The 20,022-nt window shown below is 37.4% G+C and overlaps 2 protein-coding genes across 2 annotated transcripts in view; one reads left to right on the top strand and one right to left on the bottom strand.

The window, feature by feature from the left end:
- Positions 1-7,308, bottom strand: part of LOC115212301 (uncharacterized protein C7orf26 homolog) — a 24,228-nt gene extending 16,920 nt beyond the window's left edge. Inside the window, exon 1 of the mRNA XM_029781149.2 lies at positions 7,175-7,308. The gene's annotated coding sequence lies outside the window, so the exon portion shown is untranslated. The remainder of the gene's footprint in view (positions 1-7,174) is intronic.
- A 4,231-nt stretch (positions 7,309-11,539) lies between these two features.
- LOC115212008 (exosome complex component RRP41) lies at positions 11,540-19,372 on the top strand. The gene is made up of 3 exons (XM_029780797.2): positions 11,540-11,756; positions 15,575-15,781; positions 18,999-19,372. The coding sequence occupies exons 1-3, from the start codon at positions 11,586-11,588 to the stop codon at positions 19,365-19,367; spliced, it is 747 nt and encodes a 248-aa protein (XP_029636657.1). The 5' UTR covers positions 11,540-11,585; the 3' UTR covers positions 19,368-19,372.
- The last annotated feature ends 650 nt before the right edge of the window (positions 19,373-20,022 follow it).

Genomic DNA, 20,022 nt, shown 5'->3' on the forward strand with positions numbered 1-20,022 from the left:
TCAAAACTTACGGAAACAAGACATTTGTACTCAGAGCCAGAGGCAGTTTTGGTCAGGTTGGTATAGAAAGGGTTAAGAATTGTTTCTCTATCATATATTTTAACCCTTTTGTGACCATATTTCTGTTAAGATGCTCTGTGTTTCTTTCAATTAATTTTAAATATAACAAAGAATTTAGCAAAATAACTTAGTTATCATTAAGCTAGTGTTAGGAGCATTAATTATGACTAAGGTTTGGTGGAAGATTTTAATTCAAAACTTATGAAAACAAGACATTAGTACAAGGGAGCTAGAGGTAGTTTCAGCCGGGTTGATATCAACTGCAAATTGACAACTGTAGGCAAGACATTAGCGGCAAGATAATTCCACTTTCATTTCTGATCTCATTACTTGTTTACATCTGATGTCTCAATACGAAACGTTGTAGCCAAAATCAGTGCTGGCTCAGTGTCTATAGAATATCTGTAGAATCATCCTCATCATCATCGTTTAACATCTGTTTTCCATGCTAGCATGGGTTGGATGATTTGACTGAGGACCGGCAAACCAGATGTCTGCACGAGGCTCCAATCTGATCTGGCAGAGTTTCTACAGCTGGATGCCCTTCCTAACGCCAACCACTCCGAAAGTGTAGTGGGTGCTTTTACGTGCCACCGGCATGAGGGCCTGTCAGGCGGTACTGGCAATGGCCATGCTCGAATGGTGTTTTTTACGTGCCACCTCCACAGGAGCCAGTCCAGTGGCACTGGCAACGACCTTGCTCGAATGTTTTTTCACATGCCACTGGCACAAACAACCTTAAATATAATGTAACAAGCACTGCTGACGCAGTAGAACATTATAATAACTTATAAAAAGATTTAGTATACTTCATAATATATTGTGTTTACATACAGAAGTGCCATGTACCTACAAACCTTTAATTCCAGAGGGTCAATGTTCTGGAAAAGGGTTAAATGTGAATGATGAAAAAAGAAGACAAGTAGGTCTAGGGTGCCTGAACAGAGGGAATATGAAAAGGGCTAGATTGAAAGTGTACAGGCCACCATAGTGGTGATAATAATAACAAAACAAAAAAAAGAAGGGAGACAGCACAGTCTTCATGAGTAACCTCATGCTAATCAGCAAGTTTTTTTTTTCTTTCCTTTTGATCACAATGTTTGGATGAGTAGAAATATTAGTGACACCATTGTGGTTCTCATATGAACTTTCCAGAGAGACAGCAGGTGTCCAGGACCTGAAGGATTTATAGGCTTTGAAAGTAAAAGCTAGTCTTTGGGGTACAGTTTTCTTCTATGTTATCAATGTGAAATTGCCAAGACAGAAAGGAAAAATTGGAATTTATTATAGCTATGCATGCAATATATATATATATATATATATAGTTAATCCGAACATGAACAAAGAGAAAACACAACAACGTGAGGACGTGGAACAAGTCTAGTGTCATTGGACGCTCAGGAAAGGAAAGAAAGAAGGAGGATTTAACGTTTTGAGCGGAGCTCTTCGTCAGAAACATAGAAAAAGGAAAGGTCCAAGGAAGGGAAGACAGAGAAAGTGTAGTGGGTGCTTTTACGTGCCACCGGCATGAGGGCCTGTCAGGCGGTACTGGCAATGGCCATGCTCGTGGTCACATATAGATATAATCATTGTTTTCCATGATGGCATATGGGTTGGATGATTTGACAGGATCCAACAAGCTGCAGGACTGTGCCAAACTCCAGTGTCAGCTTTGGTATGGTTTCCACAGCTGGATACCCTCCCTGATGCTCTATGCATGTGTGGGGAGAGAGAGAGAGAGAGAGAGAGAGAGAGAGAGAGAGAGAGAGAGAGAGAGAGAGAGAGAGAGAGAGAGAGAGAGACTCTCGCTCTTCTCAAGTCCACAAACTTACAGACACCACAACCAATATCAGCAAAATGGAAAGTCGGTCTGGCGAGATTGTTGAATTGCTAGAGCAAAGGGATGTAGATATGTGCAAGAGAGGTACAAGGGAGGAGAGCCTCAGCTAGACTGCTCATGAGCAAGGAACATAGAAGATATAAGTTCTTCTGAGTTCGCAGCATAGGTATACTTTTGGAAGAAAAATGGATTGATAAGATGATCAATGCAGTCAGAGTATGTGATAAGATTGTTAAACTAAGATTAGTCTTAACCCTTTAGTGTTCAGATTACTCTGTTAAATGTAATGCTTTTTTATTTAAATTGTTTTGAATTAATCATGCATTACCTTATAGCTTTGAGGTTTCAATGATGTGATTGTTTATTTTTAGAATGCCAATGTAGGTTAGGTGTGAGAGGCTAGATATGGCCAGTTTGAATATAAAATATGTTGAATATATTGGGCCGGATTTGGCCAGTTTAAACACTAAAGGGTTAAATAATACAGCAGTGACATTTATTTCAGAAATATAAAACATCAGTGGTGCTTCTCCCTGGCACAATCTCAAACTGCATCTCATCTAAACTAACTCTCTCCCTAATTAGTTGGGCTGTGACCCTCTCCATGACTTTCATCACTTGATCCAACTGTTTGATACCTCTGTAATTATTTCTATCTAAGGCGTCACCTCTACCTTTGTAGCAGTTGACTATAGTCAGCTACACAAGTCATAGGGTATGTCTCCTTTGTGTATCACCTGGTTAATTATACAGGTAACTAGACCACAGCCTACACCACCAGATACTTTAAGCATCTCGGAGGTGATTCCTCATAGGTTGGGGACTGTCTCTGTCTTCATAGCCTTAATTGCCTTATCTACCAAGGTACTGTCAATTTGAATAGCTGGTCCCTCAGTTGGATCAACATTTGGTAGGCTCTCTTTCTCCCATTCATTAATCAGCAATCAATCTGGTGGACACGCAAGCCAAATTGATTACAATCTCACCAGAAAACAGAATAGGCAGGTGCTTGAGAATGCAAAGTCCTTCCCTGGTGAAGAATGTACAACTCAACATTGGTTAGTAGTTAGTAACTTCAGACCTAAGGACTCAGACACAACCAGTTTCAAAAAGGAAGAGATGAAGGCTTAAAGATCCCTTAAATAGTTAGAAATTCAGAGAAATACAAGTTGAAGTACTGGATGATGGAAAAGGAGATCCTGTCATATAGCATAGAGGACAACTAGAAGACTTTTTAAGAGACAACCTGCTGAGAGCTACAGCCCAAATCTGTGGCCACGGCAAAGTTACAGCTCAACTCAGGATGACATGGTGGTGGGACAGTGCAGTAGAAAGGGCCATCAAAACAAAAAGAGAGTCTTCAAAAGACTGGGAAAATGGAGTCAGCAATGAATTATGTCAGGTAGTTAGGAGGGAAGCTAGGTAACAGGGTTATTTAGCAAGTGTGAAAAGCAGAAAGGTAGAGGTTTACCAATGTCTTACAGCATGAGGACTAGAGGACTGAGGTGTTCCAGATTACAAGACATTGTATCAGAGAGAATTGAGATTTCGAAAGAAGTGTGTATGGATGGATAATGGTATGGTGGCATTTAGTGATTCTGAAAAGAAAGAGACAATGAAGTTGTAGTGATGCCATCCTGTATGCATGAGCAGTGTTGGATTCTTCTGGGAGGCCTGCCGGAAGTTCCCTCATGCGCATGCACAGAAAACTAGCAGCAGCAAAATTTCCCTCGTATCGGTCTCTCGAACGCGTTTTAGCAGCTCTCTCAAGCTGCACCTCGTGGCGTTGCTACGCTATGCTAGAACGGATAGGATTTGGCTCACTCCACTTGACTACTTGGACGAGCTCCTAGGCTGCCGATTTGCCCAGAAGAATATATTTATATTGCGAATCCAGAAAATAAAATATTTATGCCGTTGAAGTTATTCGGAAGTCTTGACTCTTTCCTTTGATTAATATTTTAATGTAAAGGATGAGAGCTGCACCCATCCAGTGTTACAGACCTTACGTCCTGTTACAAAGTGCTACTACATAAAGTTATGAAATGTGGAGAGTGCATGAGAGAAAAAGACTCTTCCAAATGTGAATCCAACAGAGGGACCAGTTATCCTAGTTGAGAGCAGCAGGATAGATAAGGCAATTAAGGATATGAAGTTAGGGAAAGCCCCTGGTTCATCAGGAATTACCACTGAGATGCTTCAAATATCTGGCATAGGAGGATACAACTTAGCCAGCTGTATATTTGTTCAGGTTATACAAGAAGGTGCCAAGTCCAATAACTGGTTTAGCAGCATTATGGTTTGCTGTTACAAGGAGATGCCTTAAATAGAATTATAGAAATATCAAATTACTGGAGCAAGACATGAAATTATAACCAATGCCGTCATCATTTGATATCAGTTTTCCATGCTGTCATAGAGGTTTGACAAGTCATCACTACCGGAGTCAATCCTTATTCAGATTTACTGATTGGTTTGAAGGTCACACAATTTCTTATACATTTCATTTTGGGCTGGTTTCTACAGCTGGATGCCCTTCCTATTGCCAACCACTTTACAGAATACACTAACTGCCTATTCTCATGGCACCAACACTAAAGAAGTTGTCATGTCCTCAATATTCCCATACATAGATAGTTTTCCATGCTTACAATGGTTGACAGATAGTTATCAGGTGCGGTCCCAAGAATTTTTCGAAAGAAGGGCACAAGGTCAAAATGGAATCCATTTCCAGGAGAAAAGGGCCAAATAACATTATTCAAAAGGGCGCACATCTTTTCTGGAGGCGGGGGCACGTGCCCCTCAGCACCCTCTCTTTAAGCCCACCCCTGATTATAACTGGTGACATACTTTTTTCAAAGGCGGTGGGGGTTCATTCTATCAGTCACTATTCAAATTACACGAGAGAAAATAGCACAGCATTTATCACTGTCTTGTTTCGGGTTGTTTTAAGAAAACATTATTCATTTAACTTGTCGATCTCTCGACATTGGTCTGAAGAGTGTCGGTATGTGGAGACACGTCATTCACTTTATTTTCTGCCTGGCCTCTTCATCTGTCTTTTGGGAAGGTTGTATGGATGAACGACAGCGTGTACCAATACCGAAGGACTGCCTTTAACTTTATTACAGAATAGATATAGAACCAGAAAGACGAGAGAAACCAAGAACACGTATGAATGACAGAAGACGATTAAAAAGAGAGATGAAAGAGAGAGAGAGAAGGAGAGAGAGAGAGGGCAAGACTAAAAGAGAAAGTTTTAAAAAATGGACAGAGTGAGAAAAACACTGATCGAATGGATGAATATTAAACAGATCAATAAATAGATGTGTAATAAATGAGCAGATCAAAAGAAAATAAGGGATAAATATTTAAATAAAATCGAAGAGATCCAAAGAGCAGGAAAGGGAAAGAAAGTTAGAGAAACGAGGTAAAGAGACGGATAAACAAAGATAAAAAGATAAACAACAATAAATAGACTGCATGGAAACTAATTTCAGTTCAACAGTTTCAAAACAGAAAACAAGCCAACGGGGAGGGCTCTGCGTGGTGCTCGACCTACTAGAAATAGATGGTAAATCACCTCAAATCCAATAAAACCATAAATAAAACGTCTTTTTTTTTTGTCATTGGACTACGACCCCTGCTGGGACACACCACCTTCGCGTGAGCCAACCGGGGGACTTCTACGTAGCTATGCGAGCTGCTAGAAACAGCAGTCAAATCTCCCTCTAATCTCATTCTCCCGTTTTAAAAAGGACACTTTGGATAATGTGGTCCTTGCGCATAGGAAAACTATGGGGTGGTCATGAATGGAATGGTTTGATTAAACATTGGTCTACTCGATCGGAGTTGACTTGTAAGCTAAACAACAAAAACTACCGATTTCTGGTGAGATTTTAGTAAATTTAATGAACGCCAATTTTACCGACCTCAGAAGTAAACGAAAATCCGAGTTGGGTGGATTTGAACTCGGAACAGAGAAAGAAATACAAGATACTGCATTCAATTCTACCAATTTGGCTATCCATGTGTGTGTGTGCGTGTAACAGAAATACTAAAAAATTACGAAAACTAAAGATCGGGTCATAAACGATAATGATTCTAAAACTTCGCTAATTAAAGGTTATAGTAATCAAGACTTTCAATTTCCTACTCGATTGTAGAATGAGTTTTTTTGGGGGGGGAGATTCGGCTATCTGTTTTAGCAGATCGACCAACTAAATAGAAGCTCCTGGCTTAGCTTATTTCAGTGTTTAGAGAACAGTGATATGCTGTGAAATATAATGAAACTACGATAGGAAAAAAAATAGTTGTCAAGTTCTTCCTGTCAGCCATCCATGCTCTTGTAACCGTGTGTTTAACTGTAATAATTGAAAATCGGTGTCGGGGACCGAAACAAGCAACTTAATCTAGTTAATCTAGTTTTATTTATTATTGATTATCGAAGTTTTTTTTTTTTTTTTTTTTTACTTTTTACTTTGTGCTCTTTTTATTTTCTCTACCGACTATTATAGTATAAATAGTATAAATGAAGAGTTTAGATAAGGATGTTAGTATATATGGGTGTGTGTGCAATTGTTTGACATTAGATTTCAATTCCTAACAGCTGAAGTATTCAAGTTAACCTCAGACTAATTCGCCTCTGCGATTAATTAAGGATTTGGCTTTAAAAGGAGCAAGGAGCACGGAACGATCAGAGTGGTAGCATAAAGTTGGAGAAAAGACAAGGGTCAACAGAAAACACCTGATCGTCTTTCGAATCTATTGTTTGCCCAAAACTCATAAACACACAACGCAAATAAAAACAGTTTATATTTGAGTAAAATTATTATAGATCGACTCCGATCGATGGAACAATAAACACATGTACGGTACTCTCACTCTCGCACACATCATATATATATATATACATATACATATTAGAGGGAAACCTCTATGTGGACACCCTTATGCTAGAAATAGATCCGCTATGGTCTTACCACTAAGAAATGTTCTCAAGAAAAATTTAGCAAAACAACTAAATCGTAATCGAGCAAGACAAAAGAAAAAGCAATATATATATATATATATATATATATATATATATATATACACACACACACACACACATAAAGAGAGAAGTGTGTGCGTGAGAGAGGAATTACATTCAACAAACAAGGAATTATTTAAAGGACAACATATTTCAACACGTTTTAAAATCCACAGTTAAAATTAAAAGGATTAAAGGAGCGTGGATGTAATAAAATGTAATTAAATGTGACTTGGTCTCACCGTTGTTACATTGTAAGTTGTGAAAGGATCTTTGGAAAAGGAAGGATCAACGAATGTAATAACACCGATAGACACCGGTTACAGATGTGACGTCACGGATGGCGGTCAGAGCCGAAATTCAGTGCTCTTTAAATATTATTCCGTTTACCTATTTTTCCCGCCTTTCTTAATACGTTGAAATAATGTTTTATTTGAAATACAGGGTGTCCACAAAGTTTGGGTACATGGGGATTAACACATACTTTAAGAAATTATTATTTCTTATATTTAATTGTTTATGTTTTGATTTTATTTACTCCATGTACCCAGATTTTGTGGACGCCCTGTATAATGCCTTCCTTTTCCCCAGTTTTCTTACGTATTAGTTAATAAAAGGTGACTCGACTAATCCAGTTATTTTTTTATGTAAAACGAAAAGGGCGAAAGTTAAAGATCAATTAAGAGAATAACTACAACTTGGAGTTTACAATTAATAGGTATTTGAGTCTACGTAAAATGAAAAAAAAAGACTAGATAAGTTTGCAGTAATAATAGCTGGATTTAAATTTTGGGTGCCATGAGAAGAAAAATCGATGTAAAGCAAAGTTATGAAAACTGGAAACGTGATAAGAAATTTCCATTCGTATGAAGCTTCACCTGCACAAGAAGTCGCATATTAGAAATAAAAATTAAAAAAAAGGAAAAAACAAGTTAGCGACAGAGAACGCTCGGGAAGTGAAAAAGTTTTCAACGTTTCGAGCCTACGCTCTTCCACAGAAAGAAACAAGGAGAGAAAATAAAGAATGTGTAGTGGCTAGCGATCTATCATGGCGAATGATAGATCGCTAGCCACTACACTACACATCACTATATATATATATATATAGTTAATCCAAACATGAAAGCACAAAACAAAAATATATATAGTTAATCCAAACATGAAAACACAACAACGCGAGGACGTGGAATAAATATAGTATTATTGGACGCTCAGGAAGGAAGGGAAGAAAGAGGGTTTAACGTTTCGAACGGAGCTCTTCGTCGGAAACATAGGAGAAGGAAAGATCCAGAGAAAGGAAGACAGAGGAAAAAAATCGCCAACGGTACACACGCGGCCATATATATATATATATATATATATATATATATATATATATATATATATTATATATATATATTATATATATATATATATATATATATATATATATATTATATATATATATATGTATATATATACAAGATAAGAAAATGGAGAAATACATCTAAATCAAATATCAATTACCAGATAATACTCAATCACATACTTTATTAGACCACCACATAAGAGACTGTAGGGTTAAATATAAAAAGCAGAACAAATCAGTGTACATAAAGGAATGTACATAAAAAAGTGTACATAAAAGAGTAATGTTGTATAATAAGTAGAATATATTCTACTTATTATACAACATTACTCTTTTAGATGTATTTCTCCATTTTCTTATCTTGTATTAGTAATTTGTGGTAAATCATTTTACCTTTGCCCATATAATACAGTAAATGAATTGATTGCATCGCAATCATTAACATTTATGTACTTCACTAGCAGTATATTGGATATATGTTATCCCATGGAGGGTGGCATTTACAACCCCTATCTCAATTTGTATATATATATATATATATATATATATATATATATATATATATAATATATATATATATATATATATATATATACAATATGTTACATTACTCGGTAGTCAAGATAAAACTCTGAGTTTCAGATGCCGAAGTGGAAATCCACAACACCATCTCTTCGGTTATCTGGCTATTTGAAAACGTTATGAAAAAATACCGTTAAAAATGAAGGGAAATTACCCTGTTATAACTCTGCTTTGCCTGCATACTTATACATCGCTCGCCCCCTTACTCACCCGAGGTGGCCTTCAATATAGGTAAATATTTCCTAGCACTGATAGATAGACATTTTCCAGTTAACCATGCTTATAGGAAACTCTTCAATAGACACAATTTAAAAATTAGTTTTAGTTCAACTACCAATTTTAAAAACATAATCAATCATAACATACAAAAAACACAAGAAGAAAACAGCTGTTCATGCAGGAATAAAGAATTGTGCCCGCTAAATGGAGCTTGCATGTCCAAGACTATCATATATGAAGCTACTGTAAACTCTATAACCACTAAAGACACCGTTTCGACGAAGAAATACGTGGGCCTGACAGAGGGTAATTTCAAGGCCAGGTTCAATAACCACACTTTGAGCTTTAGGCACTGGAACAAAAGAAAAGCGACACAATTATCCAATCATATTTGGTCTTTAAGAGATAAAGGTGTCGATTATAACATACAATGGAAGATTTTGGCCAGATGTAAGCCCTATACTAACGGCAGCGGAAGGTGCGGTTTATGCGACATGGAGAGATGGCTTATCTGGAAAAGCAGCTTAGACCCTACCACATGTCTAAATACAAGGACAGAGCTTTTCGGATCATGCCCACATGTGACTAAATTTCTGTTACGTTTTTGGTCCCCTAAAGAAAACGGATAGAACATGCTTTCTGTGTTATGTCCCAAGAAGATTTTATATATTTTTATATATTTTTATGCATTTTTATATAATTTTTATGACGAAAAATGCGAGCGATGTATAAGTACGCAGGCAAAGCAGAGTTATAACAGAGTAATTTCCCTTCATTTTTAACGGTATTTTTTCATAACGTTTTCAAATAGCCAGATAACCGAAGAGATGGTGTTGTGGATTTCCACTTCGGCATCTGAAACTCAGAGTTTTATCTTGACTACCGAGTAATGTAACATATTGTATAGATAAATTTCCTCTATTTACATAATATTGAGGTCTCTTTCTTTCTTTTGTTATCTTACCGTTTTATCAATATATATATATATATATATATATATATATATATATATATATATATATACTGTTAACAAAATTTGGGATGCGTGGCGTTCAGTTATTCCATTAATGAAAATGGATTAAATTCTACAAAACGTACACGTAGGACAGACACCAGACTCCTAATCCTTCATCAGTTATCGACCCCAAAATATTAATACCCAGTTTCGACACACACACACACACACACATCTATGTATAATTAGTCACTATGAGGATATTTAAACCTTTTATAGGGATAGTTTTATCCAAGTTATACTGGTTTAATATATTTATATTTTGAAGCGATATTTCTTCAAATGAAATATAAAAATATCAAATATTATTATTAAGTAAGAAAATGGAGAGATTTAATGGATATAAATTAACTTATTAATCAACATTGCCTATAATTGTTTCAGTTCACACCCGATACAAATTACAAAATATATAATAATAATAAATTCGTTTATTGGCCACAAGGGCTAACAAAAATCAAATAAAACATGTAGGGACAAAATACAGGACGAAAGTTACAAAAGGGTTTTCTCCGTTTGAAAAGTCCGTGTAAAAATGCAAGATAACAACGAAAATATAACATATAAGTTTACATTTTGAAGATTTTGAGTGTAATATCCTCAGGGCAAAGGACATTACGGAGTTTACACGTTGATCAGTTGAAATACTCTGCACATCAATCAAGATGTACAGTTTTATGGATTTATTACAATCGAACTTACCAATCGGTTTCGCCCTATATACTAAAACCGGATGCTAGATAACAGCTTGGTTGAGTAATAAGGCACACTCTTCAGAGAAAACCGTCTTGTTATCTAACATCCGATTTTAGAACATAATGCGAAATCGATTTCAAATATAGTCTGTAATGGAGCTATAATATCGGATATTTTGATTAATATACCTTCTCGATTGATAAATATACGACTGTGCATCTTTTTTCTAGCATATAAATTCTTAGACGTGTATGTATGTATGTATGTATGTATGTATGTATGTATGTACGTATGTACGTATGTATGTATGTATGTGTGTGTGTGTGTATGTATATATGTCTGTATGCATGCATGTATGTATGAGATCAGTCATTATCTCCCTTGACCAATCTAAACACAAAATTTGTAGTATTTTTTTTTTTCAGTTTAAAAACTCTTAATTTGTTAAGAGTGTATTTACAAGATTATTTTACTGATATTTATGTTTATCGAAGTTTCCTCATATATTCGCTTATATCATATAATAATCTGAAAAACCAGTAGTAAACTGAAAAAAACGATTATCTGATTTTAAACGTTTTTAGTTTATAATAAAGATCTAAAATCAACACGCATGAATTCTTATGTTTTTGTTTCTGTATTTATCATATTTGATTATACGAAGATTTAGAAGTAATTTTCACAAACTCAATGTCAATAGATAAATGGTGAAAAAAAACAAAAAAACAAAAAATTCTTTGGATGTTTTTGTTATCAGGAACAAAAATAACATAACACCGGAAACGACAAAACAATGGCGGGATTAGAATTATTGTCGGATCAAGGATTTCGTGTTGATGGACGAAGACCTCATGAATTACGGAAAATCCAGTGTCGTCTCGGCGTGTTCGGACAGGCTGATGGTTCAGCTTATTTGGAAATGGGTAACACAAAAGTCTTGGCTGCTGTCTATGGACCTCATGAGGTAAGACGGACTCTTTTTTTTTCAAAACTCACGTGTCAACACCTGAATTAAACAAATATTTAATTTACTTCAGTAATTAAATGTAATACATGTAACTTTACATTAGTATCGAGTTTATTAGTTCTGTACTATGCATGGTATCAGTAAAATTAATCTGGCCGCATTAATGATTTGTAGTTTTTACTCGTAAATTCGTGCGGATTAGACATTCCTGACCATCGGTGTCCAGAAAGTCGATCTTATGAGATATCTATAACCGTTAGATATAGATATCTCACATAAAGACATAAATATATTTGGAGGATGGTGGTCAATTAGATCGACCTCAGTATTTTACTGGTATGTATTTTATCGCCGCGGGAGGATAAATAGCTTATTCAACTTCGACCGCATTTTCACCACGCGCACCACTCTTAATTATCGAAGCATGAAACATGGCCAGAGTATTTTCTGTTAATAAACTTATCGAATAGCTTTAACCCTTCTGTTACCATATTTATTTTGAGGTGCTCAGTGTTTCTTTCAATTAATTTTAAATATAACAAAGAATTTAGTAAAATAACTTAGTTGTCATTAAGCTGGAGTTAGGAACATAAATCGTGACTAAGGCTTGGTGGAAGATTTTAATTCAAAACTTATGAAAACAAGACATTTGTACTCAGAGCCAGAGCCGGTTTCAGCCGTGTTGGTAATGAAAGGGGAAAGATTTTGTTGAACGATGCTGTACAAGAATAAGGGGTACTACTTAAATACAGAGGTCCCGATGCATCTGCGTAACGATATGCACTGGTTAGGGTTAGTTTTAAGGTTGGTTAGCGCTAGGGTTACGTAGATGCGTCGGGACCTCTTTATTTAAGTAGTACCGAATGAGGTTTTCTGTTGAAGTGAAAAGTGAAAACGCCAGGAGAAAGTCCCAGTGAAAACAAATGCCGAGTCTCACCGTCAGTTACTGTTCTTATTAAAAAATTAAATAACTTCGCTGTGTGGTAAGGAGCTTGCTTACGAACCACATGGTTCCAGGTTCAGTCCCACTGCGTGGCACCCTGGGCAAGTGTCTTCTACTATAGCCTCGAACCGACCAAAGCCTTGTGAGTGGATTTGTTAGACGGAAACTGAAAGAAGCCCATTGTATAAAAAAAATAGTGTAATAGGTGTAAAACAACTTACTCTAATCGAATATGACAAAAAAAAAAAAAAATGCGCTCTCGCGAAAGGAGGGTTGAGGAGAGGACTCCACATCGTGAATTTCCGAAAGCGTCTGACCCGGGCACAAAAACGAAAAAAAAAAAAGCGAGCGTGCATTTTTTTGGTCATATTCGTTTAGAGCAAGTTGTTTTACACCTATTACACTATTTCTTTTTGTTTTTCTGCCTGGGTCAGACCCTTTAGTTTGACCTATATATATATATGTTTGTGTTTGTCCCCCAACGTCTCTTGACAGCCGATGCTGGTGTGTTTACGTCCCCGTCACTTAGCGGTTCGGCAAAAGCGACCGATAGAGTAAGTACTAGGCTTACAAGGAATAAGTCCTGGGGTCGATTTGCTCGACTAAAGGCGGTGCTCCAGCATGGCCACAGTCAAAGGACTGAAGCAAGTAAAAGAGTGTACTTGGTATGGAGTTTGCGTCCCAACTACGTGGTTTCAGGTTCAGTCCCATTGTACGATACTTGGCGCAAGTGTCTTCTACTATGGCTCCGGCTTGACCAAAAAGCCCATCGTATATATGTATACACACACACACACATATATCATCATCGTTTAACTCCTGCTTTCCATGCTGGTACGGGTTGGACGGTTTGACCAAGGTCTAGAAAGACAGCGGATGTTAAACGATGATGCTCCACTTGTGTATAAGAGGCATAAGATGCTGTGAGAAAGAGAGAGGAGACTGCACTGGTTTGGTCATGTGATGCGTATGGATGAGGACAGTTGAATGAAGAAGTGCCCAGCTCTAATTGCTTTTACGTGCCACTGGCACGGGGGCCAGTCAAGCGGTACTGGCAATGGCCACGCTCAAGTGGTGTTTTTGATGTGCCACCTGCACAGGAGCCAGTCCAGTGGCACTGGCAACGACTTCACTCGAATGCTTTTCATGTGCCACCGACACAAGTGCCAGTAAGGTGATGCTGGTAACGATCACGTTTGAATGGTGCTTTTTATGTGCCACTGGCATGGAAGCCAGTCAGCTGCTCTCGCAGCGATCACGCTTGGATGGTGCTCTTAGTGCTCCACTGGCACGGGTGCCAGTTATCGAATTTGCGAATTTGATTTTAGCTTCATTTCTTTCAAGCCTTCACAACTCCTCTGTAGTCAAAGTCCATGTTTCACTGCCAGGTAACATAGCTGTGTATACACAAGAATCATACAGTCTGCCTTTCACTTTGAAGTAGAAGCCCTTAGCTACTAACAAGGGTAGAAGCTCTCTGATTTTCGCCTAGCCTGTTCTTATCTTAGCAACTACACTTTCAGAACTCCCACCCCCATTCCTAACTCAGTCTCCTAGGTAACAGAAGCTATCTACTACTTCTAATGATCCACTTGAGCTTTTGAGGGAGCCTATTGTCAGTGTATATTTAGTGTTTGTAATACTTGTTCACTACTATTTGCAATATCAAGTCAACACATACACTCTCTCTCTCTCTCTCATTTTTTAGCTTTCTTACTTTCCATCTACTGAATTGACACCCAAAGTTTTAGTCTGTCCATAGATATAGCAGAAGACACTTGTTCAAGGTACCACACAGTGGGCGTGAACCCCAAACCCTATTTTTTGGAAGCAAACTTCGTACCTACACCTGGCAGTCCTGTTCCTAATAATGTTTTGTAAATCAAAATCAAAACTAAATCAAATCACAGTCAAATGGAAATTGTAGTCGTGGACGATGCCAGTGCTGCCTGACTGGCTCCCGTGCTGGTGGCACGCAATAAGCACCACGCATGCATGGGTTGTTGCCAGTGCTGCCTGACTGGTTCCTTATGCTGGTGGCATGTAAAAAGCCCCATCCAAAAGTGGCCGATGCCAGTGCTGCCAGACTGGCTCCTGTGCCGGTGGCATGTAGAAAGCACCCACTACACTCTTGGAGTGGTTGGTGTTAGGAAGGGCATCTAGTTGTAGAAACACTGCCAGATCAGACTGGAGCCTGGTCCGGCCTCCTGACTTGCCAATCCCCAGTCAAACTGTCCAACCCATGCCAGCATGGAAAACGGACGTTAAACGATGATGATGATCATCATGGATGAATTATTTAAATGCATTTTTCCTCATTTGAAAATCAGGGTTATGCAATAAGTTATTCTTTGAGTGGTTGTATTTAAGACTGAAATTGAACAGATAGAATTTACAGTTCTATATTTAAGAGATGAGGAATTATGTACATTATTTACATTTGACGGATATTTGTCCTCATCTTGTTTGTTGTTAAGTTTCGGCTGATACACCCTCCATCCTTCTTCAAGTGTCTTGGGGAAATTTCAAACCTGGGTTCTCATTCCTAAGGTATTTTTCAATGTTATTATTATTATTATTATTATGCCCACGGGCATATGGCGTAGTGGTTAAGAGCATGGGCTACTAACCCCAAGATTCCGAGTTCGATTCCATGCAGTGACCTTATGATAATAAATAATAGAAGATGAGGATGATGGTCGTCGCCGCCGTCGTCATCAAAAAACACCTTGTTTACACACCTGTCTTCGTCTTTTGTAATGTTTTTTTTTGTAAATGCCAACTATACACACACACACACACACACACATAAAAGGTTATGTAAAAAAAATCCGTATTTGTCTTCGATAATTATTGGTATTTCATATTTCAGATCCGTGGAAGCAAAAGCAAAGCTCAACACGACAAAGTCCTTGTGAACTGTCAGTACAGTATGGCAACGTTCAGCACTGGCGAAAGGAAGCGCAGGCCTCGTGGTGACCGCAAATCACAAGAAATGACCCTCTACCTCCAGCAAACGTTCAATGCAGCCATTATGACTTCATTTTATCCTCGGTCACAAATCGACATCTATGTTGAGGTATTTGTTTTTCTCTTACTCTATGATTACTCTGTAACTGGGAGACTTCTATGTTGGGGCATTGCATTAAAATAAACTTCTGTCGATTATATTGACTGCTGTGCCATTTCATGGTGCATATTTCGTTGCTTGTCTGGAAATTTCACTGTGTGGATGATAATAGCAAAACGTATTGTACTGGCAAATTTTTAAATAAAAAAAAGAGAATGATAGGTTTTGTGACAGCATTAAATAAACAAGTCTTCATTCAATGTCAAACATTCAACAAAATCGTGATGAGGTCATTTTTAAAACGAAATTTCTTAGGGCGAATTTTCCTACTGCAAACGTGTTTACAGTGAAATTTCTTGTAACCGTTTTAGTGAAATATTAAAGGAGGAAAAACTGATATTTAGCAGACAAAGGGAGATAATTCAGGAAAACTATAACACGATTTTAGTCATATATACAGTCATTTTTCTTATATACACATCTTATATATACACACTCCTCTTTTCCTATATATACACAATCCCTTTTTTCGTGTATATATATGCCTTATATATACACAGCTCTCTTTTCCTATATATACATTTTATATATACACTAACCTCTTTTCCTATATATAAATCTTATATATACACACTCCTCTTCCTATATACACTAATCTCTTTTCCTATATACACATCTTATATACACAGTTCTCTTTTCCTATAAACGCATCTTATATATACACTGTCCTCTTTTCCTATATACACATCTTATATATACACTGCCTCTTTTCCTATATATACATTTTATATATACACTAACCTCTTTTCCTATATATAAATCTTATATATACACACTCCTCTTTTCCTATGTACGCATCTTATATATACACAGTCCACTTTTTCTATATATACATCTTATATATACACAGTCCACTTTTTCTATATATACATTTTATATATACACTAATCTCTTTTCCTACATACACATCTTATATATACACAATCCACTTTTCCTATATATACATCTTATATATACACTGTCCTCTTTTCCTATAGACACATCTTATATATACACAGCCATTTTTTCCTGTATATACATCTTATGTATACACAGTCCTCTTTTCGTATATATACATCTTATATATATACTGTCCTCTTTTCCTATATATACATCTTATATATACACAATCCACTTTTCCTATATACACATCTTATATATACACAGTCCTCTTTTCCTATTTATATATATACACAGTCCTCTTTTCCTATATATACATCTTATATATACATTGTCCCCTTTTCCTATAGACACACAAATACACAGTATATATACATCTTATATATGTACTGTCCTCTTTTCCTATATATACATCTTATATATACACAATCCACTTTTCCTATATACACATCTTATATATACACAGTCCTCTTTTCCTATTTATATATATACACAGTCCTCTTTTCCTATATATACATCTTATACATACATTGTCCCCTTTTCCTATAGACACATAAATACACAGTATATATACAACTTGTATATGTACTGTCCTGTTTTCCTTTCTTTTTATGGCTGTTGTTGTTATTACTATTATTATTTTAAAAGGTAGTGAATTAACAAAATCCATTGACCATTTTGTCTTGTTAGGTGCTTGGCGATGGTGCCACATAAAAAGCGCCGGTGCTGGTGCCATCTGAAAAGTACCCTGTACACTGTGTATAGTGGCTGGCATTAAAAAGGGCATCAAGCTGGTATGGCCCCTGTCCTTGCCAGCTCCTGTCAAACCATCCAACCCATGCCAGCATGGAAAACGGATGTTAGATGATGATGATGATGATGATGATGATGATTTGCTTTTTAATGAAGTGGTCTTTGGTTCAGTCCTGCATGTCACCTTGGGCAAGTGTCTTCTATTATAGCACCCAGCCAACTAAAGCTTTGTGCGTGGAAATGGTACATGGAAACTGAAAGAAGCCCATATATGCTGGTGTGTTTACGTCCCCGTCACTTAGCGGTTCGGCAAAAGAGACCGATAGAATAAGTACTGGGCTTACAAAGAATAAGTCCCGGGGTCGAGTTGCTCGACTAAAGGCAGTGCTCCAGCATGGCCGCAGTCAACTGACTGAAACAAGTAAAAGAGTATATATATATATATATATATATATATATATATATATTTAGGCACAGGTGTGACTGAGGTAAGAATTTGCTTCCATTCCAAACCACATGGTTCCAGATTCAGTCTCACTGCATGACACCTTGGATAATTTCTTCCTTTATAGCCTCGGGCTGACCAAAGCCTTGTGAGTGGATTTGGAAGATGGAAACTGAATGAAACCTGTCATATATATATATATATATATATATATACTAGCAGTATCGCCCGGCGTTGCTCAGGTTTGTAAGGGAAATAACTATAAAGCATTTTTAGAGAGTTATAGCCAAAAAATGGAAAAAAATGATGGTAAATTTTTTTTTGATAGTTAAAAAAGGTGGAGTTGCGTCCCCTACACAGTTTGTGGTTTGTGTTCCTGATTCTCGACCCCATGTCGAATTTATCGATTTTTTTCAGAACTGGGGGAACTTTTCAAAATTTTTGCTGCGTTAGTTTTGAATTATGACATTGGGCTATGTGTGTGTCAAGTTTCATCAGAATCGGTTGAAAGCCGTGGCCAGGGTGAGGGTACAAGCAAACAGACACACAGAAACACGCACAGACAAACTGCCGTTTATATAGAGAGAGATACACACATTCATATGTGTGTGTGTTCCATGCTGACATGAGTCAGGTGAATCCTAGGAATGTGGGGTAGATATGAGCTGTTCTAGAGGAGTCGTCTGGCATTCCTGAACTGATCACAGCCATTTCTTCCTCAATCAGAGGAGGTGGTACTGCTAGAGGTGATCTCTCGTTTACATGAAGACAGCTTGAAGAAAGCTGCAATTATTATTCCAATTTGGTACTGACACGTAAAAGCACCATCCGTTTGTGGCCGTTATGCCAGCTCTGTCTGGCACCTGTGCAGGTGGCACGTAAAAAGCACCCACTACACTCGCGGAGTGGTTGGCGTTAGGAAGGGCATCCAGCCGTAGAAACACTGCCAAATCTGACTGGGCCTGATGAAGCCTTCCGGCTTCACAGACCCCAGTTAAACCGTCCAACCCATGCTAGCATGGAAAACGGACGCTAAATGATGATGATGATGATGATGATGATATTTTTGCTTTTCTTTTTCTTCTTCAGGTGTTGCAATCAGATGGTGGTAATTACTGTGCATGTGTGAATGCAGCTACCCTAGCTATCATTGATGCTGGCATTCCCATCAAGGACTATGTCTGTGCCTGCTCAGCTGGTTTCGTTAATGAGACCCCACTGGTAGACATGAGCTACCTGGAGGAGTCGTCTGGCATTCCTGAACTGATCACAGCCATTCTACCTCAATCAGAGGAGGTGGTACTGCTAGAGATGAACTCTCGTCTACATGAAGACAACTTGAAGAAAGTTCTCAACCAAGCTACTAAAGGTTGTAAAGACATTTACCAAATCCTTAACGAAGCTGTACGGCATCACTTACAAGATGTTGTTCTCTCTATTGGAATAAATAATGATTAATTTATCGTGTTTGTTTTTTTTTTTTATTATAAAAGAGATATTGGCTTTAGGAAAGACTGTGGAGGTGCGTGGCTTAGTGTTTAGGGTGTCAGCATATTGAGCGTAAGATTGTGGTTTCGATTCCTGGACCGGGCGACACATTGTGTTCTTGAGCAAAACACTTCATTTCATGTTGCTCCAGTCCATTCAGCTGGCAAAAATGAGTAACGCTGCGATGGTCTGGCGTCCCGTACAGCTGGGGAACACATACGCCATTGAAACCGGGAAACTGGTCCCATGTGTCTGGCTAGGCTTTAAAAGGGCGCATTTATTTTTTTTATTTTAGGAAAGGCATCCAGCCATAGAAACTATGCCAAAGCAGACACTGGATTTCAGTGCAGTTCTCTTACCTGTCAATTCCTGTGGAACCTTGTGTTATCTTCAAGAATTGTGTTAAACTATTGACCATCATAATTCACTTCGTCTATCCCTTTCCCTCCCTTAAACTCCCCTTTTTACAATTCCTACTTTTGCTATCTTCTCTCTCACCATCTTCTCTATGTATTTATTTTTTACATTTATTTTTCCATTGATCTTCATTCTATTTCAAATATCTTATATGTATGTATATATGTATGTATATGTTATTTATTTGGGGAACAGATCCGATTCCCTA

Source organism: Octopus sinensis, linkage group LG5, assembly GCF_006345805.1.
Source record: "Octopus sinensis linkage group LG5, ASM634580v1, whole genome shotgun sequence".
Taxonomy (NCBI): domain Eukaryota; kingdom Metazoa; phylum Mollusca; class Cephalopoda; order Octopoda; family Octopodidae; genus Octopus; species Octopus sinensis.